Raw genomic sequence first — 26,123 nt, 5'->3', positions numbered from 1 at the left:
GAAAATGGTAAGTAGTAAATTTACCGTTTTGGTGAAATGAGGAAACCCTAGGGAGTAATACTAATAATAAAAGAAAAAATGAAAAAGGAGATAAGCAAGAAGCCAAGAAGCAGTGGGCATCCACTTCCACTTCTTCCACTCAACAATCATAGGAAGATAACATGACCTTGTCGTTGCCTATCCCAACAAGGTCGTAAAGGTCTCGGTCGCACATTCCTCCACGTGGCACAAGCCCATTGCTCCATAGACTGGTTAAAATGACAAAGCACCCCATCCATCCTTCTATTAATGCCAACCTCGCCCAAAAGCAAGGGCTCCCCTCCCCCAACAACACAACTGTTAACGTAATAACGTGCCTGCCCCTATACCTCACCCCACTACTATTATTATTGTACAAAACAACCAAGTCCCTGAATGCTTAGAGAGAGAAAGAGTGATCATAAAGTGAAAGAAAAAGAAGGAGAGTGAAACTTCATGGAAGTTGGCCCCAAGAAGGAGAAGAACATGGTCTTTGAGGAAACTGAGCTCCGGCTAGGACTCCCTGGAAATGGAGCCTCAGCAACAACTGAACCAGAAGGAGTGAGGAAGAGAGGTTTCTCTGAAACTGAGACCCAAAAAACCACCGTTGATTTGATGCTTAACCTCTCTCCAAAGGAATCTGCTACTGCTGATGGAGCAGATCCACGTGAGACTTCGCCTAAGGAGAAGACCCTTTTGCTTCCCGATCCCGCCAAGCCTCCTGCTAAGTAAGTAGTTGAAAATATTTGAATACTAGCATAGTAGCATGCATATATAAGCATGTTTAGATACACTTTCAAAGTATTTTTGAGTAGACAAATTCGTAAAAATCTTTCTAAATTTGTATCCAAATGAATTCTACGAGTAAACGTGAGTGAAGGGGAATTGGTCTAGTTAATTTTCTGTTTCTAAGTTTCACGAGATCTTCCATGAAATTAAGCATGTAAACATAAGGATAATAGTTTTTATATTAATGATATATGGTTAATATGGGTGCCCAAATGAGAAAGAGTTAGAAATGGAATCCAAAAGGATAGATCGTGAGAAATAAAGAAGAAATTAATGACACTGACTGTAAAATAGACTCGTAAGAGAGAGAGAGAGAGAACAAAAATATTAAAACTCTAGATCCCTTCAGCTCTCGAATACCGTTTATTGCAGGAAACACGATCTACATACCTTCAAATAGTTTGGCTAGCTATTACATACTGGTGACAATATATACCAATAATCTTTTATGCTAATTCTACTAGTTTGATGATATATATCTTACATATATGTACATCTTCATTTGCAGACTTTTTAACATGCGATGTGCGAAACAATTAAGCAAATCCAGATACATCAATGCTTATCTTTTTTGCATATGTAAAGAAACAAATAGATAATTGGATTTGCATAAACAGAAACACAATTCGCCATATTTTAAGCCTTGATGTGTAACGAGTAATTAACTAGTTCTTCAAGGAAACTAATGAATTTTCTCTCTATATATATACATGATTAATTTATTTATTTTACTAATAATTTCATAGTACAATTCCATCCCGAACCCCTCCAATTATGAAGTGATTATACGAATATTAATGAATTAAAATAAAATGAATATGTTAGGGCGCAAGTGGTGGGATGGCCACCAGTGAGGTCTTTCAGGAAGAACATGTTTGCAGCCCAAAAGAGCAGTGGAGAGGAAAACGAGAAGAACAGCCCTAATGCAAGCTTTGTGAAAGTTAGCATGGATGGAGCACCATACCTCCGCAAAGTGGACTTGAAGATGTACAAGAGTTACCCTGAGCTCTCTGATGCCTTAGGCAAAATGTTTAGCTCCTTCACCATCGGTAATTTATTAATTAACCACAAGTTGATTTTTCTTTTTATAATCATATTATCAGTGTTGTCAATGTCTATTATCCGTTTTGACACTTTTGGTGGGGTTTACTGCCCTTCCATAAGGAAATTGAGTTAAATTTTACTCAAATTAATAATTTGTTTGCGACCACAAGTTAATTTTATGTATATGCGTGCTTTTTGTGTTAGTACTGACTGAGATAACATTCATACATTTAATATAATTGACCGCCAAAAGATATGGATCTTAAATTGAGTTTCGTAGAAAGTGAAGTAATGGTGTATGTGAATATAAAATTGAATCGTGCAGCTTATTCGATGATATTAATTAATTATTGGTGTCTTGTTGATATATTGAAGGAAATTGTGAATCCCAAGGCTTCAAGGATTTCATGAATGAGAGCAAGTTGATGGATCTTTTGAACAGCTCCGACTATGTCCCGACCTATGAAGACAGGGATGGCGACTGGATGCTTGTCGGTGATGTCCCATGGGAGTAAGTATTCCTCCACTTGAAGACCCTAAATTATTTTGGTTCCAATAATTTGACCTTGTAATAGTTTACAAAGAAAAAGAGCAGGGAACATAAAAGTAGAAAAAAGAAGACACGAAGTTGATATGCACATCGCATTGTTATTTCAAACAACGATAACGAGTCCTTATCCAAGAAACTTTGCGTAAAAAATTATGCATGTTCGAAGGAAATAATGCGGTGTTATTATCTTATTTTTCTATCATGTCCATGTGCATCAGAATAAGTATATCCTTTTATTATGCTATATCAATTAGTATTAAGTTTTTGACATTGAACACGCATGTATATAGCATTGATAAATCATAACTTTTTTTCGAAATAGCCTAGAATATATTTATAGTTCCGCTCAATTATTATGTAATTAATAATATCAATATTGATTCTATGTAAACCAGGATGTTTGTTGAATCATGCAAGCGCTTACGTATCATGAAAGGAAAGGAAGCTATTGGACTGGGTTAGTATCTTAATTTACTTGCATACTTTTACTTTTTACTTAAAAAAAACACTACATTTAATTATTAGTCATGATTCCAAGTATATATAATTAATCCTTCCATTAAGTCATATGCACTATCAGTTGATTAATTAACATAGATGTTCTATAGAAAGGTTCAAATTTTAATTATTGAAATAAACACATCTGAAAAGAAATTAAACTTGTTTATTGTGCCTCAGCACCAAGAGCCGTGGAGAAATGCAAGAACAGGAGCTAGACTAGAAATTACGAGTCCATAACCTGCTCCATCGTCAGTGATGCCCAGTTGACTTAGTAACTGAAGCAAGGTTAAGCTGTAGCAGACACAGATGGACAGAGCAGGGTGTTCAAAATATAGTTATTAATCTGTGTATCATTATGGTTTGTTATATAATATATTTCAAACAAATTAAGCTGTGAGATGTCTAAGCATTAAACTATGAACAGAAACGATCGATAATGACTCTAAATTATGTTGCAAGACTTTCTTAATTATTTCTTTACTTGTTGTGTACTTGCATAATAATAAGTTTAATAATTTGCTTGTCTGTTGTAGCTATATATTTTTCGTTTTCTACTTTTCAAGTTGTCCTTTTTTTATTCTCCTCTGCTATCATTGATTCCTTGTATTAATCAAATTTTCTATTTGTATAATATTAAAAATGTATTGCATGGACGTTAGTTTTTGTTTTAGGACTGGAACCGAGTAGCTAGTACTTGAAATGTTCCCTAAACATGATGGATTGGGGGACAGGATCATGTGCATGCTCAAAGAGCATTTATGCATGCTCATTGTGATTGATATAAGTTTACTTTATTATTCTCTTTTATTTCATCGTCTCATCTGTCTATTTCCACTTTTTCTTCTTTCTTCTTATCTCTCTCTCCCTTATGTATAAATTACTATGAGAATCTTTTGTATAATCAACATCACTCATTTTGTAACTCAAAGTCGATCTTCTGAATTTAATCTTGGTTGGATAACAATGTGAAGAAAAAATATATTGGTATAAAAAATACCAAAAAAATACTATATATATATATATATATATATATATATATATATATATATATATACGTTATTAAAATGTTATATATTGTGTTAATAATATACATTATAAAAGAAATTATACACTTTAATGCAAAATGTCTTACATCCTGGTAGTCAAAAATTAAACCTAAGATTTTATATATATAAACATATACGAATAATATTAACATAATGTGGTGGGAAGACTTTTATATGAAAGCATTATGAATTCTATAAAATAAAATAAAAATTAAAAAGAGAAGAAAAAAAAAGTTGTAGAGTTGAAGAATAATATTATTAACAAATTTTTTTTTTAATTTCAAGAGGTTGATCAATAAGAGAAATAAAATAAGGCCAGTAAAAAAATCGAAGATATAAATCTTAATTTACTCATTTTCTTCTAGTTAAACAAATATTTTCTTTTTATAAATCTATTTAAATTTTGAGTTTTTTTTTTCAACTTTTTGAATTAGGACACTAGCTATTTTCTTACCCTAAAACTCTTTCCCATCAAAGCAAATATCAGTCTTTTACATTCTTGAGTTATTTCACCAAAAACTTTTCATTACAATAAATTTTACATATATTATCTTATAAAAAATATTATTATAAATATAATATATATATATATAAGTATAAATTTATTAGGCATATAATTATATAATATTAATATTAATTTTAAATGAGAATTAATATAATATATATATATATATATATCACTATGATTTTTATATATATTTTTTAATAATATACCTATATATTATATATAGTATGTATAAAAGTAATTTTTAATAATAAATATTATATCATTCTAAAATATATTTTCTTATATGATAATTTTATTTTATTTTTGTAATGCGCTCATATTATTTAGTATAAGTATATATATAAATGGTCTTGGTGTAAAAAATAATATAAGAAAAACTGATTATATGATGTTATGCTATCACTCACTTATTTATAAATAAATAAATAAATAAAAAACAAATAAAAAAAATATTATTTGAATACTTTAATGTAACCATAAGCATCTAGAAAAAGCGATGGCGGTTTGAATTTTTACAGATTTTGATATCTATTTATTAATACTTCAACAGGTGGTTTTTAAAAGATATGACACATTCTCCACCATGTGTTTAATTTTTTAAAAAAAATATGCAAACAAGTCACCAAAGTTAAATTTAATTTGCCCATGATAATGAACAAATTAGGAACCAACCGTGAGGTACAGACTTGAATGCGGTACCTTTACATATATATATATATCATTAATTATACTTGTTAGTGTGGTTTCCTCATTATACATGTATATACAACACAATATTTAAATTCATGACCTTATTTAAGTATAAATTAATCTTACTGTTGAAGTACGCGCTTGAATTATTTACGTTCTTCTCATTTATTAACTTTTTTATATAAAAAATAATAATAAAAAAATGAAAAAAGAACAAATAGTCTTGATTTTCTTTATACCACAAATAGTCTTGATATTACGTGATGTAATTTAACTCTTTTCGTCCCTTTAGGTAGGGTGAGTGAGAGGTTCTTCTGACCTTAAACAGTAGTGTTACTAATGAGTCAATGTCACAGAATTAATGACACTTTAATACCATAATGAGTCTCTGTCACCGAATTAATGATTCTTTAATATGACAATGATATATATTCTTCTGACAATTACTTTGCCGGAAAATATACTTATACTAATAACCTTAAATTGTTGCTTTCATTTTCTATATGATTACCAAAGGCAAATTATTTTCGATTATTTCAGAATTTGTCTTGAAAATTACTTGCAATGTCTGTTTGTGCAAGGAAATACCCTCTGTGTTATTCTCAACCACAGTTGTTGCTTCACCATTTGCGGAAGCTTTTTCAACTCCACTTTAACTTGCCAAGCTATTAATGGAAGTAAACTTTGTGAATTTCGTTTTTTTTTTTCTTCTCTCCTTTTACGTATGTGATGTGATGACTCAAGATAACGCACAGAAACTGTTGGCCATTATATTTATTTTAATTTAACTTTTCAAAATATATTATTAAATTCTTAAATTTAAAATAAATTTATTTTTAATTTTTAAATTTAAAATTAGTTTTTAATTCTATAATTTTAAGAAATTTTATTTTAAAACTTATATTTAAATATAATATTGTTAAAGAATTTGTTTAAATACTTTATCTACTAATATCTCTTTCAATGAAAATATTATATTAAATCTAATTAATATTATAAGTATTTAATATATTATTTTTCAATATATTATTAGTAACCTCAATGATTAAAATAAATTTTATAAAAATTATAAAGTGTAAAAATAAAGATTTTTAAATTTGAAAAATCAAAAATAAATTATCTTAAATTTAAAAGATTAAAATATATTTAAATTTTATTTTTATATGCATAAAAAAGTAAACATTCAGACAGAATATATGATTAATTTGAAAAATTAATAACTATACCAAAATTTGTTAGGGTAAATAGTTTGATATTTATGTATTTTAATTAAAATTTAATATTTAATTATTATTAAGTATATTTAAATGGGTCAATGGGTAAGAAAGAACAAATTAAGTATCAAATAGAACTCTCAAATACATCATAATTAAAAATAATAATAATAATAATAATAATAATAAATAACCACTAGAATAATATATAGTACTATACTTTTTTCATGGAACACACGAGGGCATGTTTCTTGCACACGGGGAATTATTCCTTATCTCGTGTTCTACTTTAAACTTTTAGAACTAATTTAGGCATAGTTTAAAATCAGCTATCTCTATTTTATTTTAGAAAATATGGAGGACAAAATTAAATTTATTTAAAAATATAAAAGAGCAAGTCGAATTTAAACAGTAAACACAACTAGTTACATCAATTCAAACACATCCTAAACCCCTCCACCAAGCCAATCAGCATCAGTGCAATGAAGGAGAGAAGTCAAACCAACAAAACCTCTAATATCATTTTCTGTACGTAAACTAATTTTAGTTGGCTATTAGGATGTATAGTCTTTTTCCAACCTTTTTGTGAACTGATTTTAGTTACTTTCTTTAGATATTAACCGACATGAATCCAAATCACTTGATTATTCTTGGCTGTCAGAAAAAAATTAAATATTTGAACTTGGAATTAATGAAATTCCACAATGCAGCTGCATAGTTTAATTATGAATTGCTGCAACAAGGAATTTGGAATTTAACAGAGGCTGCACTTCCAATAGCAAAATTTGACAGGACAAAGCCAATTTGGATTTCTTCTTCCTTCCAAATAAAGTTTTCTAAATACAATATTATATTATTTTGTTTGTTATAACATTTGCCTGTAAAAGGTCATATGCTTTACGTATTGTGTGTGTGTTATGAGATGAAAATATGAAGTAATGAAATCAGTTTTTTCTCCTCCTTTCTTTGTACGTGAGTTTTTTTTTTTTTAGAGTTATTATGTTCCACTGATATCAAATTGGTATCAGAGCTAGAGATTCCGGTGATAGTGTGAGTGAAAAAATATATTTGAGTGAGAAACAAGAGGGTTCTTACTTTGTTTAAAAAAAATATAGAGTTGTTATATCTTTGAGAGAGAGATATGGCCACCAATTACAATATTATTTGGTCTGGTCCCAAGTTAGATGGAAAATTAAATTTTAGTTATTTGGAGACTTTGATGGCCACACATTTGAAAGCTCACAATATTTGGAGCTTTATTGAACCAGGCTTACAGCAAGGAGCTGATGATGCAACTAAAAGGAAGGACCAGTTGGCGCTATCACAAATTCATCAAGGAGTAGATTATTCCATTTTTGGCAAAATTGCAAATGCCAAAACTGCCAAAGAAGCATGGAATATTTTGAAGTTGTCATATAAAGGTGTAGAGAAAGCTCAAAAATCCAAATTGCAATCTTTGCGAAGAGAATATGAAAGATATGAAATGTCGAATTATGAATCCGTGGAACAATAATTTTTCACGAGTTACAGATCTCGTCAACAAAATGAGAGTATATGGAGAAGATATTCCTGAAAGCAAGGTGGTGGAGAAAATTCTACGCACCATGCTGATGAAGTTTGATCATGTGGTGACTACAATAATTGTGTCCCATGACACAGACATCATGACAGTTGCAGAATTGCAAGGTAGCATTGAAAGCCATGTGAGCAGAATCTTAGAGAAAACTGAAAAAACAAATGAAGAAGCATTGAAAAGTTAGGTGAATTTTACCGACATAGCAGAACCCAGCCGAAGTGAAGACAGTAGAGGTCGAGAAGGAAGAAATATAAATTTCAGAGGTAGAGGTCATGGTAGTTTCAGAGGAAGAGGTCGTTGTAATTTTAATCAACAATGGAGAGACAACAATTTCAGACCACCTAATCAAGGAAGAGGTGGACACAATGTCAGATCTATCAACCGTGGACAAGGAAGAGGCAGCTTCACCAACCAGGAAAGGACAAATTTCAATTGCTACCACTGTGGAAAGTTCGGGCACAGAGCTGCAGATTGTAGATTCAAACAACAAGCAAATATAGCAGAAAATCAATATAAGCATACTGGTGAGAGTTCTGATAATCCACAAACCTTACTTCTAGTAGCAAATAATTTTTCAGGCGGTGTAGATATTTGGTACCTAGATACTGGCTGCAGCAACCACATGTGTGGGAAAAAGGAGTTATTCTTATCACTAGATGAAACAGTAAAACCTACTGTGAAATTCGGAAATAATTCTAACATTCCGATTTTGGGAAAAGGTCGAGTTGCAATTAGATTGAAGGACGGTTCTCAAAATTTCATCTCTGATGTTTTCTATGCTTCTGGTCTTCATCATAACCTGTTGAGTATGGGACAACTATCAAAGAAAGGTTACAACATGCAGATTCATCATGGATACTGCACGTTGATAGACAAAAGTGGAAGATTTATAGCTAAGGTAAAAATGACCCCGAATCGCTTATTTCCTTTGAAGATTTGTCATGAAAAGTTTTCTTGTTTGAGTTCTATTATTCCCAATGATGATTGGTTGTGGCATATGCGCTTTGGACACTTTCACTTCTCTGGATTAAATTATTTGTCAAGAAAAGAATATGTTTCTGGCTTGCCTATTGTGAATATTCCTAATGGTATTTGTGAGACGTGTGAGATTGGAAAGAAGCATAGAGAGTTGTAAACACCAATTTTGTTCCATCGATTTTCCTAATAATCTCTTTCACAAAAATATCTCCAAATCAATTATTCATAGATAAATGAACAATATATGTATAAAGTGATTAATCAGAACTTTTTCCTTCTAATATATAATACAAAATAAAATAACAAAAATAGAAAGAAATAAAAAATCAAACAATGTATAAAGGAGTCAGAAAATAAAACCATGTAAAAGAATTAGGAGGCATCATTTTAAGTTTGAGAAACAGAGACTTTCTCTTACACCCCCTACGTTCCTCCTATTCTCATACAAGGTAGTGCAAGTCCTGTTCTCCTAAAAGGCTATTTATGCTGCCCCTGCGGCTTTTCCCTTTTGATTGAAAAAAAATCCTCAATAGAAGTGAAAGAAAAAAGAGGAATTCAGGGATGAAAAAAAGAGAACAATATATAGAGGGGGTCCGTTCCTTTTGAAAAGGAGGCGAAGAAGAGAAGAAGAAAAACGGTAGCACGAGGAAGAGAGGTTTGGAAGCAGAAGGAGGAAGAAGGGATCCGTAAAAGAAAGAAGTGGTAAGGTAAATCATTTTTTTTCAACCTCTTCACTGTGTCCCTTCATTTATTTGTTCAGCTTGGTCATTATTAACTTGCATACGGAAGCCCCACAAGAAGTCACCATGTCAAAAAGTATTAGTCACTTCATGTCATTCATGCACTCACGTTGGTCACCTTTCGGAAATATATATATACAATGAAGGCAAATAGTTTCCCACGTTTTGTTTTAAAAGTCACTTTCTAAAGATATATATAAAATGAAAAGTAAAGAAATCATACCTGAAGCTTTTCCCATGGTCACTGTTGTTGCACGTAACTCCCATCCATTTTCATTCATTTTATTTAATTTATTCATTGTTTTTAAACATGTTTTTTACTTTTAAGTTGGATATATTACCTTTACTGTTGTGTATGTTGTAAGAATTATGTCTAAAGCCTATACATACTTAATCATAAATAAGAAATAAGAATATACACTAAACTAATGAGGTAATATTAAAAATAAAAGAAAGAAAGATAAATAACACTATAGATTAAGTTTTAGGTAATCCATATTTTCCTATGAGATGTTTATTTAATCATTTTTAAATTACCTTTTTATAATATGCTTAATCATCGTTCAAATTTATTTTATTAAGAAATTAATTAGACGTGACGTCTTCTTGATTTCGAAGTCTCAGGACACAAGTTGTGACAACTTTGTAGTTCTAAGTTTTTTCCTAAAAATGAAATATTTCATAATCGTTAATCTAGATTAGATCATGAAAACAATATTTTTATTCACAGTAAAAGGAGAAGACTTTTTTTAACATTTTGTTTTAAAGGGAGTGAATTAATTAGATGAAACATTTATTTAATCCTATAAACTCGGAAGCACAAACTGTGATAATTTGATAGTTCTAAAACTTCTCTCAAGGACTTTAAAGCGTCTCAAACCACTTTATAAAAAGAATTAGCCAAGGAGTACACTTTAGTTGGCTCCATCCTACAGGACATGTGAATTGTGACAGTTCACAGATCCTACAGTAATAATAATAATAGTAATAATAATAATAATATTATTAATATTTATCATATTAAAAAAATATTTTTTGAATGTAATATTCTCTTGATTCTAGAGTTTAAAGGTTTAAGTCGTGACGACTTGTCATCTTAAAGTCCTTATTTAAATTCAAAAATTGGTTAAGTATCAAAATATAAGTGTTAGAGTATCCAATATAAATATTTGAAATATTGTACTAAAATTTTATTGGAGAAATGGTTAATTAGATGTGACATCTTTTTAACTTTTGAATTTAAAATACAAGTTGTGACAACTTGATATCTTTAAATTTTTTCTCCGAAAACAAAATATCCCACCAAAAATCTTTTAAGATAATAATATCTATAACAATAATTATAATTAAAATTAAATATTTTATTGAATTGACTTTGATGTGCACCTTAGTCAATTTTATATTTTTAGGGTGAATGAGCTGAGACAGTTCGAGAATCCTATATTTAACAAAAATAAAATTTAATTTAAAATATCAACACACAAATATTTTTTACCAAAGAACTACGTGACTCTGATTCTTCATTATACATGAAGATACGTAGGAACAAGAAATAAATCTTGTCGAGTCAAAAAAATAAAAAATATATTATTTTCCTTTTTATATAACAATAATAATTTTAACCTTTGTTTTTTATATATATACAATAATAGTTTAGTTAAATAAAATATATTTGATCATTTTAGTGAGATAAATATTTTATAAATTATAAATAATTAGTTTAATTAATTAAAGGTAATAGTCTTAGGACGAACGTTGTGAGGTGCTAATACCTTCCTCACACGTAATCGACTCTCGAACTCAAAAATTTGGTTTTCGTAGACTATTTTGTATATTATGGTTTTTCCAATGTTTTTCTGTAAAAAACAATATTGGTGGCGACTCTTCTTTTTTTAATTTATTTTTCGCCGTCCCGTCGCGATTTCGGTTGCGACAAGAGTCATTCCCAACTGGAGTATCTTGGAGGGCGAAGAAGCTATTAGAGATAGTTCATTCAGATTTATGCATAGTTGAGATACCAACATATGGCGGTAACAGGTATTTCATTACTTTTATTGATGACTTTAGCAGAAAAGCTTGTGTATATTTTTTGAAACAGAAATCAGAAGCTTGTGATGCCTTTAAGTTATTTAAGGCATTTGTGGAGAAACAGAGTGGCTATAAGATTAAAGCATTAAGGACAGATAGAGGCCAAGAATATCTTGCTTGTGCAGATTTCTTTGACCACCATGGAATTCAGCATCAAATGACAACCAGATACACTCCTCAACAAAATGGAGTAGCAGAAAGGAAGAACAGAACAATCATGGATATGGTGAGATGCATGCTAAAGGCAAAACAAATGCCTAGAGAATTCTGGGCAGAAGTAGTTTCTACTACTGTGTATATTTTGAACAGGTGTCTAACAAAGAGTATTTGTGATAAAACACCAGAAGAAGCTTGGAGTGGGAGAAAGCCCTCAATCCATCATCTCAGAATTTTTGGGTGTATAGCATATGCTCATGTACCAGATCAACTCAGAAAGAAGCTTGATGACAAAGGAGAGAAGAGCATCTTCATTGGTTACAGCACCAACTCAAAGGCATATAAGCTTTACAATCCAGTGACAAAGAAGGTTATTATCAACAGAGATGTGACCTTTGATGAAGAAGGAATGTGGGATTGGTCTTTCAAAGCCCAAAAGGAGCCTGCAGTAAACCCAGAAAACTATGAAGAGGAGAATGGACATGTAGATCCAACACCTGATGAGCCAGAAACATCAAGCAGACCACAAAGACAAAGGAGATTACCAGCCATATTGGAGGATTATGTTGTGGGTAATGATAATGACCCATCTGATGAAGAAATTATCAATTTTGCCTTATTTGCAGATTGTAAGCCTGTAACTTTTGAAGAAGCTTCAAATAATCAACATTTGAGAAAAGCAATGGATGAAGAAATTCATGCTATTGAGAAGAATCAAACATGGGAGCTGACAGACTTACCAGCAGACAAAAGGCCAATTGGAGTAAAGTGGGTGTACAAAACTAAGTACAAGTCCAGTGGAGAAATTGATCGCCTTAAAGCAAGGTTGGTAGCAAAAGGGTATAAACAAAAGCCAGGTATTGATTATTTTGAGGTATTTGTTCCTGTAGCAAGATTAGATACAATTCGTATGCTTATCTCTCTATCAGCTCAAAATAATTGGAAAATTCATCAAATGGATGTTAAATCTGCTTTTCTAAATGGCACTTTGGAAGAAGAAGTATATGTTGAGCAGCCTGCAGGATATGAAGTTAAAGGAAAAGAAGATAAAGTCTATATATTGAAGAAGGCATTGTATGGTTTGAAGTAGGCACCCAGGGCGTGGTATAAGAAGATTGATTCTTACTTAGTGGATAATGGTTTTCAGAGATGCCCATTTGAACACACTTTGTATATCAAATCTGTTGATCCTGACAATATTCTTATTGTGTGCCTCTATGTTGATTATCTAATTTTTACTGGCAATAATCCAAAAATGTTTGCAGAATTCAAGGAGGCTATGGTTAAATGTTTTGAAATGACAGATCTGGGTCTAATGTCATATTTTCTGGGCATCGAGGTTGATCAGCAAGATGATGGAATTTTCATTTCTCAAAAGAAATTTGCAGGTGATATTTTGAAGAAGTTCAAGATGGAGAATTCAAAGCAAATTTCAACACCTGTTGAAGAAAAGTTGAAGCTGACAAGTGACATTGAAGGCAAGAAAGTTAATCCAACTCTCTATAAAAGTTTGATTGGAAGCCTTAGATATTTAACTGCAACCAGGCCAGATATTGTCTATGGAGTTGGACTACTCAGCAGATTCATGGAAAAGCCTCGAGATTCTCATTGGCAAGCAGCTAAAAGAATTCTCAGATACATCAAAGGCACTCTGACAGAAGGAATTTTCTATGATAAAGACATTAATGTGAATCTTGTTGGATATACGGATAGTGATTGGGCAGGAGATATAGAGACGAGAAAGAGCACGTCAGGATATGCATTCAATCTTGGAAGTGGTACAATATCATGGTCATCAAAGAAACAACAAGTGGTGGCGCTCTCAACTGTTGAAGCAGAATATATAGCAGCAGCAAGTTGTGCAACCCAAGCTGTGTGGCTAAGAAAAATGCTTGAAGTAATGCATCAGAAACAAGATACTCCCACAGTGATATTTTGTGATAACAAGTCAGCAATTGCATTATGCAGAAATCCAGTATTTCATGGACGGTCCAAGTACATAGATATTCGGTTTCATAAAATCCGAGAACTGGTAGCTGAGAAAGAAGTAGCAATTGAATATTGTCAAACTGAAGAACAAGTTGCAGATATTTTCACGAAACAGTTAAAAGTTGAATTATTCTACAAATTAAAAAGAATGCTTGGAATGATACAAGTTTGATTTAAGGGAGGCAATGTCAAAAAAAAATTAAATCAAGCCGCAATATTTGAACTTAGAATTAATAAAATTCCACAATGGCTGCATCGTTTAATTATGAATTGCTGCAACAAGTAATTTGGAATTCAACAGAGGCTGCACGTATTATATTATTTGGAATTCAACAAGTAATCCGAAATTGAAAGTAGCAAAATTTGACATCGTGGAGGACAAAGCTAATTTGGATTTCTCGTTCCTTCCAAATGAAGTTTTCTAAATACAATATTATATTATTTTACTTGTTATAACATTTGCCTATAAAAGGTCATATGCTGCACGTATTGTGTGTGTTATGAGATGAAAATATGAAGTAAAGAAATCAGTTTTTTCTCCTCCTTTCTTTGTGCGTGAGTTTTTTTTCTTTAGAGTTATTATGTTCCGCTGATATCATTGGCGTATTACAAGTTCGACATTGTGCCTGTCGTTTTTCTTTACCACATGATCATATATATTAATTCATAACTCAGTAAATTACTAAGTTCCACCTGAAATTTCTCTCAAGTTGGTGACAAAGCATAAATTGGCCTCCGATAATGTTATATCCCTCTTGACAAATAAACGAACCATTTTTTATCATCATGACTTTTCTGAAACCAAGAATGAAGGGTGACTTAATGACTCTACTTAGACAAGAATGTGCTTCTGTTAAACTAAGACATAATATTTTTCATCTAATAGAGATGGTGTGTTATATCCATCCATATTCTGCAAGCAAATGGTCATCTTTAACCATCGTGCCTAAATAAAGGAAGAAGACAGAAGAATCAAATAATATAACACCAAGGAAAATCAATTAACCTGATTTACAATACAGATTGGACAGAAGCAAAGAAATAAGAGAGCCCCAGTGTCTTAGAAAGAGCTCGAAATATAAAATTATTACTGTTTTACTCGCTTAATCACAATAATTTCAATATTCTAAACCATTAAAATTGGTCTAATAATGGAGAGTTAAGTAACATATACATAATTCGAAGACTAGTATTATCCTTGTTTAAAGAATAATAATTTCAATACTCTTCATGACATAACAACAAAATAAATTGATTCCAATGGCCTACTAGAGAAAAGTTGTCCAACATGCATAAAATACCATCAATTAGATTCAATTTTGGTGCATTTACTCATAGTAAGTATCTTATATCCACAAATTTTTCAATGCGGCACCTGGACTTTTCGTTCATTACAGCTTAATTATCAGTATTGATAAAGCTAATACCTTGGCCTTATGAAATTTTGAAGACAAGGGTTCACAAGTTACAGATATATTTGAAAATCAATCGAATTGAACTCATCTGAAATTGAAAAGAAAAAAAAAATGTTATACTCACTTCTGCATTAAAACATGTATTTTTCTATTATGATATCTAAACATATATATATATACACCCAACAAAGTCAATTCATGCCACCATATTAATGGCTGAGACAGCTGTTTAAATTGACGTTATGCATGCCCTCTTCCGTTCTTTTTAGTGCCAGCTTTAAATTTTTTGTCCCTTTCTGATCAAAATCGAATCCTCAGTATATGAATTAGTAAAGTGAGAAAAAAAGAGTGTATTCACCCTTGATTTTAGGCGAGTTAAACTAATAAGATATGCTTTCATTTAAATAAAGAAAGCTTGATCCACTGCTATATTGTAATTTTTAGCAATATTTTTTTCTTATATTTATTAAAATATTATTATATATTAAATAAGTTTTTTTAATATTTTTGTGAAAAATATTATCATAAATAAAATAATATTTTTTTATTTCAATATTATTATTTTTAATTATTTTCAAAATTAAAATCTTATATAAAAAAAAAATCTTTACAATATTTAAAAAAAATTATTATTACAGATAAATAATATTTTTATCTCAATATTATTCTTTTTAATTGCTTCCAAAAATCAAAGTCTCATATCAAATAAAAAATATATATTTTTCTCATCGCTAATTATTATCTATATACATCGAATAAATGAATTATTCATAAATATATATATATATATATATATAATTATATAATTATACTTAAAATAAATAATTTTTATATTTGATATATAATTAATGTTAACTAATTAAAAATATTTTCAACATTATTTTATAAAAAATTTAAGAATTTAGAAAACATAAAAATATAATAATTGATCAAAATACTTAAATTAAAATTAATTATTATTTTATAAAATTAATAAAAACTTAACAATATTATTAATATATTATAAAAAAATATTATTTTGATAAGATTTAATAAATATTATCTAATTATATAAAAATATTATTAAAAAAATTAACAACATAAATTATATATAATATTTAAGAATATATTTTAATAAGAAATTAACCCATTTTGTAGACATCTTACTTTTCACACATTTGCTAAGTGCAGTCTCATCCAAAATTTTCATGATTACTTTGCGCAAGTACACAATACAGATTCTGCTAAGTGTTTACAAATTCCGAAGCTAGTGAGAGTTGAGTCACGTCACAGTGTAAATATAAGAGCTGAATGTTGGCATATCATCTTCCACTATATCAACAAAAGCATGGTCAAATAGTGGCATAAACTGCCCCAACAATTAACTTGCTTCACCTAAATGCAGATGCCTTCTCCCCCTGCATATTACCTTTTAACACGCAAAATTCAGCCACAAAAAGTAATCAGTATGACTTGAGATTCAAAAAAAACACTATTGAGCCAATTCTGAAGTTTCTAAGTAACCATGGAGAAATACCAGTAAAAATATAAATAAAAAAAGTACCCTCATGCTATTTAGTGGTGGGTATACGGACCGGTCTGGCCCGTTTAAGGTTCGGTTTATAAAACCTGCATTTTATGTTGGTCGGATAAATCTGGTCCGTAAAATAAATGGACTTATTTTTTAAGTCCGTATCCGGCCCGCCAAAATTCGCTGATAATGGACTGGTTCAAGAGCCTAAATAATGGTTCAAAAAAATATATTTTTAAAAAATAAAAAATACATAAAATTAGAAGAAAAATATATATTTTTTATTTATAAGCTAAATTTTATCATACTAAAATTTATCTATAGTTAAAATAGTTTAAAATATTAAATATTAAAATAAAAATAATTACAAATACTTAAATAATAGTACCAAACTTTCAATAATAAAAACATCAAAATGTCATAAAAGTAATTCAATTGACAAATACATATCAACTAAACATAATTTTAATATCATTATAATTTAAAAAATTAAATAAACAACTTAATATTAAAATCATAATATTTAAAAATATTAATTAGTGAAGTCCGAGGACTAACCCGCAGATTAAATTCGGCAAGTCCGCAGACTTCACGGGCCAAGCTCAAAAAATAGATATAATCATACGGATTTAAAAAAAGGGACTCGTTATCCACGAAATCTACATACTTACGAACCGGTCCGCAGACTCAGGTCTATCTACCCATCCCTAACGCTATTATGCAAAATGAGGAGTTACAATCGGATAGAACTTTGTACCATATTCGTATTTCTCGTTAAATTCAAAATAATCATTATAAAAATTGCTAAAAAGGGATGGAAGAACAAAGAAAATTCCAAAATGCAGTTTAAGTGAAAATCAAGGTCATGGGATAATAACAAATGAAACGTGAACCTTAAAAGGGAGCAGTATTCCTATTCTGATTCTCAATTTTAAACTAATTGAGGGATGTATTGTATTGTAACTTTAAGACACTTATTTATATTATTAAAAAAAATCATGATAGAATACTATAATACTTTTTCAAGACAAAATGAACTTTTAGAATATGAATTCAATACACCCTTAACATAATGGATCCTCAACCGCTTTTTAATTTTCAGCAACAATTAAGAGTGAACTCTCTTCGTAATTGCATTTGCTACGTGATGAGTAGTTCATTATTGATTGTGTATTATAAAAAATAAAATAAAATAAATATTTTTTTTAAAATATAAATTAATTTTTACTATTTTTATCTCATAATTTTTTAAAATATCTTTTCTTTAATATGATCTTTCGGCTGTCATTATTACAAAGATAATTTAAAAAGAATATTATAATATTAAAAAAATTTAATGTGGATAACTAATTTTTTTGATATATATATAAATTTTTTTTCTTATTATAACAAAGAGTGAAAGGTTTTTTCTTATAATAATATGGAATGGAGGGTGTATTATTGATTAGTAAAACATTAACAAAACTCATTTAACATTTTTTCACTCAGCTATGATACTTAGTCTTGCACTACCAGAAATTACATATTCTCTTCACTTTATAATAAGATTAAGTTGCTTTACTAGAAACGATGTAATACAGTAACCATTTTTTAAATAATACTTATTAAGGGTATAAATGAAAAATAAGTAATTAATATTTATTTTTTTTCAAACACAAAGCACCCCTCCTCTCACTCATTGACACTAGCTCACCCAATACTCATTATTCTACTACGTTTAACTATTTTATATTCAAATAGAATAGTTTAAGAAAATCAATAAATTCAAACTTAACTACTAACTTATTGTTAATCAGCTTCATTTGGTGCAGATTACAAGAAAAAAAATTGTAAGTTTAATCTAAATCAAACAAATCAAAATTAATTGGTACGCATTATAATTTTCTAATTTAAATTATTTATTTTAAATTAAAGGTTGAGATTTAGGGTTTTCATTATCATAAAAATAATTGTATTATTAGAAGAGAGAGAAAAAGTTTGTTACACTTGTATTATTATTTAAGGGCATAATAATTTCAACAACAAAAAAAAAGTTGAGATTAAAAGGAAAGTAATATTTCATTTATATACGAGTATAGATATAACAAAATTAAAATAACTATCTTAAACAAAAATATTTTTAGAAATCATTTTTTAATAAGTATATTTTTAACTATTTTCTTTCACGAGAATATCATTAGTTGATCTCTTATATCTTTCTATCTATGTTTTATTTTTAAATTAAATTTTAACATTTTATCATAATTATTTTCCTTTATGAATTTTAATAATAATTTTATTTTTTAATTTTAATCTTTCAATTAAGTTTTATAATATATATGTGGAGAGCTTGCTTCTTCGGGTCAAACATGTCTATTTCAAACAATTTTTTATATGTAATTAAAATGCTTGATAGTAAAGACCAACATTTAAACTATCAAGATAAAGTGTTTTTTTTTAACATCTCAGATTATGATATCTTGTGACCTCTAAAGTTATCCACCTTCACAATCACATTAATCAACAAACTTCTGCTATTAGAGGAAAAGAATTTAATAAGTAATAACTATTTTTTTATCTATTAAAATTACAATAATAATAATATCAAATATTAACATCAAGTATAAATTATCTAATCCTTATCCATTAACCATTAAGTCAGTTATAATTAGGGGTGTTCAAAAAAATATATTAAACTAAACAATTGTAAAAATTAAACTAAACTAAACTATAAAAAAACTAAACTTTTTATAAAAACTAAACTAAACTATATTTGAAGTTTAGTTTTAAAAACTAAACTATTATAAAAAGTAGTTTAGTACACTTTAACTATTAAAAAAACTTATAATTAAGAAATGTTCTAAATAATTAATTAGAACTAAACTAATAAATAATTAAATTTAATTAAAATAAAAAACTAAATTATTTTTATAAAAATTGAACTAAAATGAATTTTATACTCAGTAATCTAAAGTTATTTTCTAATTAGTAATTTGTTAAACTAAACTATTAATAAAACTAAATTCTTATTATTAATACCTTTTTCGTAACTTTTCAATTTTGCCTATTGCTCACTTTTAAGTCAGTATACTAGTGGTTTAGTGTTATTATGCACAACTACACATTTTTTTTATTAATTTACAGGATCAAAAGAAAAAATTAATTTTTATTTATTAATTGAATAAAATTATATACCTTTTGTAATTATTACTCTTTCAATATTTTTAATATAATTATTATAAAAATTTAAAAAATGTATTATATATGTACAAACTTCTCTCTTTATTATCCAAATAATTTTATTTTTGATGCTAAAAAATATTATTATTTTAATAAAAAAATTATAATATAATTTAATTGAGTTTAACAATTGAGTTTACAACATTATAAAAGTAACGGTATACATTCTTATAATATTTTTTAAAATTCATACTATTTTGTAAAGACCGTATTAACTTAAAAAAATAGTTACATGTAATATTTAGATATTATTTTTAAAGTTTTTTATTTATTGGTAAAGATAGGAAAGATTACAAAGATAGTTGCAGTGAAGATTGAACCTGGATCTTCATACTTCTAACTATCCCAACCCCTCCCCACCCAAAAAATTTTATTTAATAATTAATAAGATCAGTAAATTGATTAAAAATTAATAAGATTTGATCAAAAAATATGAATGAAAAATCTATTATGTAGACTTTTATCAATATTATACTTGTTTTACATTTCAAACTATTTAAAATTTAATTCATAATTAATATCAATGATTTGATAACTCAATTTAAAAATGTTGATTTTAAAATTGTTTTTTTAATGTAGTTCAATTTAGTTTATAGTTAATAATATTTTAATTTAGTTGATATTATAGTTTAATTCAAACTCCTAGAGAGTTTAATCAAAATTTCTTTTAGTTCAATTTAGTTTTTTGAACTATTTATTATAATTTAGTTTAGTTTTCTTTTAATTTAGTTCAATTTATCAATTTGGACACCCCTAGTTATAATGATGAGTGGCATTATTAAAGATACTTTTCAAATAAAACAATAGAAGGCATTTCTAAAATCCACAATCTTCAACAGACATGAACGGGAAAGATGAAAGTTCCTCAAGCAAAGAAAAATTTGTACCTTAATCATATTGCCAAAAATCTAACCATGTAAAAAAAATTGCTCGCAGAGACAGAGAGTTTGAAATGATCAGAGTTAAGAATTCTAGAAACTATAGCTTAGTATGTCCGTGACAAATCTGAGAAAACTATGAGATTTTTCCTTATTTTAAAATAAGTTTTAGATCCGAAATTTGTTATTGTTGTATGATGCAAGTATAAATTGTATTTCTTGCCTTATTTCTAACCTTATGCCTTATCCTACAAGTAATCACAATGAGCCCAACAAAACCATGTAAATTATCAGCAGCAATATTCCTTTGCGGATTATTTCTACTGATTGAATAATGCAAGATGAATATAATATAAACGGAACTATAGTATATCACGAATAATACAATTTATAGGCTGTCCCATCACATCAGCACCTAATGAATGACTTGGAGAAATTGAAAATATTAATTTTTATTAAAAATAAAATAGTCATCCAAATATCATACAACAATAATATTCTAAACATGAACACCTGTCTGATAAAAAGCTAGTTATAGGGCCCAATATGAGATCCTAACTTGAAAAACTATGACCTGTTCAGTAACTAAAGATGGCATAATGCATTTAGAATTTAAATAACGTACGACGTCGTACATATACATTATCAATTCAGAAGCACATTACAAATTTGTCTGTCGATCTTCCTGCGTTTTGTTTCAGGTTCAGGAGGAGCCTGCAAATAATCAAAACAAAATAAAAATGATTGATAGAATAAAGCAAAACATTTGCACGAGTTAAGAAAACTGTGCTAGTTGTAAATGTTAAAAAATTATTATTTTATATAAGCCAAAAAGAGGTATTATATTACTTCATCGTTGAGTAATGGAGTAACCCTAATCCTTTTGGAGCCATCAGGTAGACGTTTAGAAGAAGGTGAATGGTTTTCTATGGCAGCAGAAGTATCGCGGACCTGCATACAAATTAAGAACAAAGCTTTAGTATCTAAAGCTCCATATTCAAAATCAATTCAATAAGCTCACATCTCAAAAACCACATTAATTTATTATGGAAGAAATTATATGAGAATTGTTACCTGACTTTGGATGGTCCGTATTAACATATCTTCACAACCTGATGCGTGCACATTTTTCAAATTGGGGCACTGGAGCATCAGTTGATCTGAACCAATTCATCAAATGAAAATAATCAAAATCTTACTATTTTGAAGAAAATATTGATGTATTGAATTAAATTTTCACATGATAATATTACTAAATAAGTTGATGAAATGACTACCTGGATGCAAATTACTACAAGAATTTAGATTCAGATCCTCGAGTTGTGAGCAGCTTAAGTATAGGGCCTGCATATTAATCAAAACCAAAATAAAAAAGATTAGAAGCTTTGCAAATATAACACAAAGTTCATTTAGTCTAATGAAACTTACATCTAAGCCGCTGCAACCCCATAAACTGAGTTTTTTTAAATGGCTGTGTTTGATGATTAGCTTTTGGCTTATAAGGTGTTGATTAGTGTCGGACATTTTCTGTCCTTTGTCGTTGTTTCCATCAGCAATTGGATTTTGCAAATTGGGATCACATATGGTCATGCCACAGTCCATAATTTCAAGTTGCGGCAACTGAAATGTAGCAAATTGAATACCACCTGAATCACATAACAGCATATTAGAAAGCAGAAGCTTAAGCCAGCATGAAAGTTTTGTGGGGTAACTGAATACGTGATAGACAATTACTTGAAGTCACGTTAGGACAAAGAGCAAGAAGCAGTCTTGACAGTGTTTCAGATAACGCATTGCAAATCATTCCTAGACCATTGTCAGTTACACCAGATCTGTGACAAAATTGTGTCCATTATACATCATTACTAAAAGAGATAAACAACAAAATTAAGAAAATGAATGCACACTTAGAAATAAACAATATTGTTTGCTATTAGGAATGGGGAGATACATACCCACTAAGATCAAGCAATTCAAGGTTTGGATAACTTGAGGCAATTGAAGCAACAGATGCATCAGTGATTTCAGATCCGAGAACAAGAGAAAGCATTCGCAGCCCCCTTAATTGTATTTAAAAAAAACTTTAGTAAGCTCATCAAATGAAGTTGAAATTAAATAAATGATATATATAAAAGGCATCGCGGTAGGATTTAAAATAAACAATATTAAAGCTGGGAATAGAATAAAATAATAAGATTTGATTGTTGCCCAATTATATGTACATCTGTGTGCATGCAAGGGTTGTCATGTTATTTGCTTAATTTCGTTTCTTTTGCAGCCTGTTTGACATGCAGTTGAAAATTGGAGATTTGGTGTTATAAAATATTTGGTGCATTCACCGGACATAATGAACAATGAACTCATGCAGGAACAAAGTTCTAAGGCACTGTCAGATTGCAAACTTTCATTTCTATAGAAGAAATTTCAACATGAAACCACTGAAAAAATTTGAGAACAATATGCCAAGGACAAATGACAAACCTCAACTGAGCAGCTGTAAGAGCAAGTACAGAGGCATGAGAAAGGCGCATTGAAGCTATATGTATCTTTTGCAATCTAGGACAACTTCTTCCCAGACCTTCAATCATAGTTGTGAGATCCGTACTATCATTTTCTTGACAGGAAAACTCCAAGGATATCTCTTTCAACTGGGGACAATTAAATACCTACAATTTCAAGCATCTGTTAGCAAATAAATTTTGCACAGAATGCAAGCTCGGGGACTATCAATTTAGCAATCAATAATATCACATAATAACATAGGAAAAAGATAAGACAGTAATTACCATCTTAGAGAGAGAATGCAGATCTGATAGCCAGAGTGTAGAAAGACTAGACGAAGAGAGAACAAAAGCCCCCAAGTTAGAACAACCTTCCATCTTAAGGCTTTTGAGGCTTCTTTTATCAGCAACAAAACGGCCTAATTCATCCCTGCATTTTCATAATTGAAAAACAAATAAAACTGATCAGCAAAAGGCGGCATTCATTAGTTAAACTTGCATATGCAAATATTAGCTATTGTTGGATACAAGTTTCGAACACAAGGGATGGAACATAAATCACAAAACAGAGACTTTCACCTAATCTAGAAGAAATCATTGCAAATTATATTAATCAAATTTACCAAAAAGGAGATCAAAACCTACTTCTGAAACATAAAGCTGCAATGGAACAAAACAATGCTACACCCATGCCACTAAAGGCAGAGTTACAATCTATCCCATCACAATGTGCGCTATCAAGACCTCATCAAAATACAGTACAATAGGATAATAACACCCACACATTCACCACCATAGAACAATGTCAATTATCAAACACAACCTAAATTCTGAAACACTAGTTGGAATCATTAAATCACAGCTGGCATAAGACGACCAACATCTACATTGCATAAAAAATCGTACCATTCCAAATTAGATAACCAGAAGCTCAACAAAATAAAAACATATTCTACACAAACAACAAAAAATGTCCAAAAATCAAAAAGATGAGAAGTAATACCCATTGATTCGAATGGTTGCAGAATTAAAAGTCAAGATCTCCATACACTCAAGATTAGGGCACGAAAAGGCAACACAAGCCAGCATCGTCGAATCGAAATCACTGCAAAAACAAATCGTATTATTAAAGCAATCGGTATTAAAATTAAAGCACGAAAACAATTTACAAACAATCGGTTTTATTAAATCCACAGGTCACGGTTAAAGATCCCACCTTTCCATCCTAAGCGAGAGTCTCACAATCCCAGGGCACTTCTGCAACATGGAGGCAACAAACCCGACCGGAACGTTAACCGGAACCCTAAGCTTCAACTCCTCCGCGGCCCTCCAAAGCCTCTTGGCCGTGTCCCTCCATCCCTTGCACACCCTGGCGGCGGAGAGCAGCCCCGTGGGCGGCAGCCGGCGCATGACCTCCCAAAGAAGGCACGCCGGCAGGCCGCAGGAGCCCACGTCCAGATCCAGATCCGGTTCGGTCTCGAAAAACAAATCCGCATCCGCTTTATCGTCCGGTTGGGGCAGATCGGGGCGGTCATCAAGATCGTCAAAGGAGAGGGCACGGCGGAGGTTGGAGGGAGGCTGGCGGAGAGCAGAGGAGGGGGCGGAGACTACGGAGAGGGAGGAGTCGGGAGGGGCGGGGGTGGAGGCGGAGGCGGGGGTTTTGATGGTGCAGGTGTGGCCCTTCTTGGGGAGGCCGCAGCGGCCGCAGTTGTAACTGCCCCGCTTCTTGCCGTGCTTGGCGGCATCTCCGGCGGACGGGGCCGGGAGCGCGGGAGGGTGGTGCATAGTGGTGTGAGAGAAGAGAGGAAAAGAGAGGGTGTGATTTGGGATGTGTGAGGCAAATATAAAGGAGACGCGCGGGAGAGTTCGCGCGCTTTTTTGGGTATTTTTGAGCGTGCTTTTTTTATTTTTAATTTTAAAGAGAAAACAGAGAATAATAAAAAAGAAATCTGAATCAGATTTTGTACGAGATAATAAATTCAATTGAAGTTGGGAATTGGGATACATATTTATACTTGTACACCGTCTCAGCAAAGAGATAAAACCAATTTGGATTTTTTAATCAATAACAACGGTCCCTTCCTTAATTGCCGTCTCCTTCTTCTTCTTTAGAACCGTTGGATCACAATAATTTATTTTCTTTATTTCTTGCATCAATAAAATATATATATTCTAAATCTATCTATTATCTATAAAAGAAGTCTTGTTTTTACCACATTCATTGAATAACCGTATTTGTTTCTTTTCTATAACTCTTGTTGAAATTTTATTTTATTTTTAATTTATAAATAAATAATTATAGTAATTAAAAATATTATATTATTTATATGATTTGAAACATTCAAACTAATAATATAAATATTTTTTTAAAATTAATTGATAATATTAATTTTTAATTAATTGATAATATATATATATATATATATATTTGAATTAATATTATATAATAAATAATATAGTAGCTAAGGGAATTATGACCTGATTTTTATGATTCAAACATTTAAAAATAATATAAGTATATATTTTGATTTAAATTAATTGATAGCAGTAATATATATTCTATGATTTGAAAATTCAAATTATATATTTTTAATCAATTGTATGATTATAAATAAAATGTATTATCTTTTATGCATGCATAAAATTTTTTATGAATTTGTTTTGATAAAATTTTAACAAAATCTTCTAAAAAGTAAAAATTAAATAAAATTAA

The 26,123-nt window shown here is 29.8% G+C and overlaps 2 protein-coding genes across 2 annotated transcripts; one reads left to right on the top strand and one right to left on the bottom strand.

Moving 5' to 3' along the window:
• Positions 1-296: 296 nt before the first annotated feature.
• Positions 297-3,438, top strand: LOC109813546 (auxin-induced protein AUX28). Its single transcript, XM_020377745.3, has 5 exons — positions 297-746; positions 1,633-1,856; positions 2,227-2,362; positions 2,797-2,858; positions 3,080-3,438. Exons 1-5 carry the CDS (start codon positions 475-477, stop codon positions 3,115-3,117), a joined length of 732 nt encoding a protein of 243 aa, XP_020233334.2. The 5' UTR covers positions 297-474; the 3' UTR covers positions 3,118-3,438.
• Positions 3,439-21,345: 17,907 nt separating this feature from the next.
• Positions 21,346-25,236, bottom strand: FBL17 (RNI-like superfamily protein). The gene is made up of 11 exons (XM_020377752.3): positions 24,627-25,236; positions 24,414-24,515; positions 23,696-23,840; positions 23,391-23,575; positions 22,865-22,969; positions 22,644-22,741; positions 22,338-22,555; positions 22,187-22,253; positions 21,984-22,069; positions 21,759-21,860; positions 21,346-21,623 (listed from the first exon to the last, which is right to left on the bottom strand). Exons 1-11 carry the CDS (start codon positions 25,193-25,195, stop codon positions 21,555-21,557), a joined length of 1,746 nt encoding a protein of 581 aa, XP_020233341.1. The 5' UTR covers positions 25,196-25,236; the 3' UTR covers positions 21,346-21,554.
• Between the last annotated feature and the right edge of the window lie 887 nt (positions 25,237-26,123).

This window comes from Cajanus cajan, chromosome 7 (genome assembly GCF_000230855.2).
Source record: "Cajanus cajan strain Asha chromosome 7, NIPB_CcT2T_4, whole genome shotgun sequence".
Classification (NCBI taxonomy): domain Eukaryota; kingdom Viridiplantae; phylum Streptophyta; class Magnoliopsida; order Fabales; family Fabaceae; genus Cajanus; species Cajanus cajan.
Note: the sequence above shows the minus strand (reverse complement) of the source record. Positions and strands in the feature narration are given on the sequence as shown.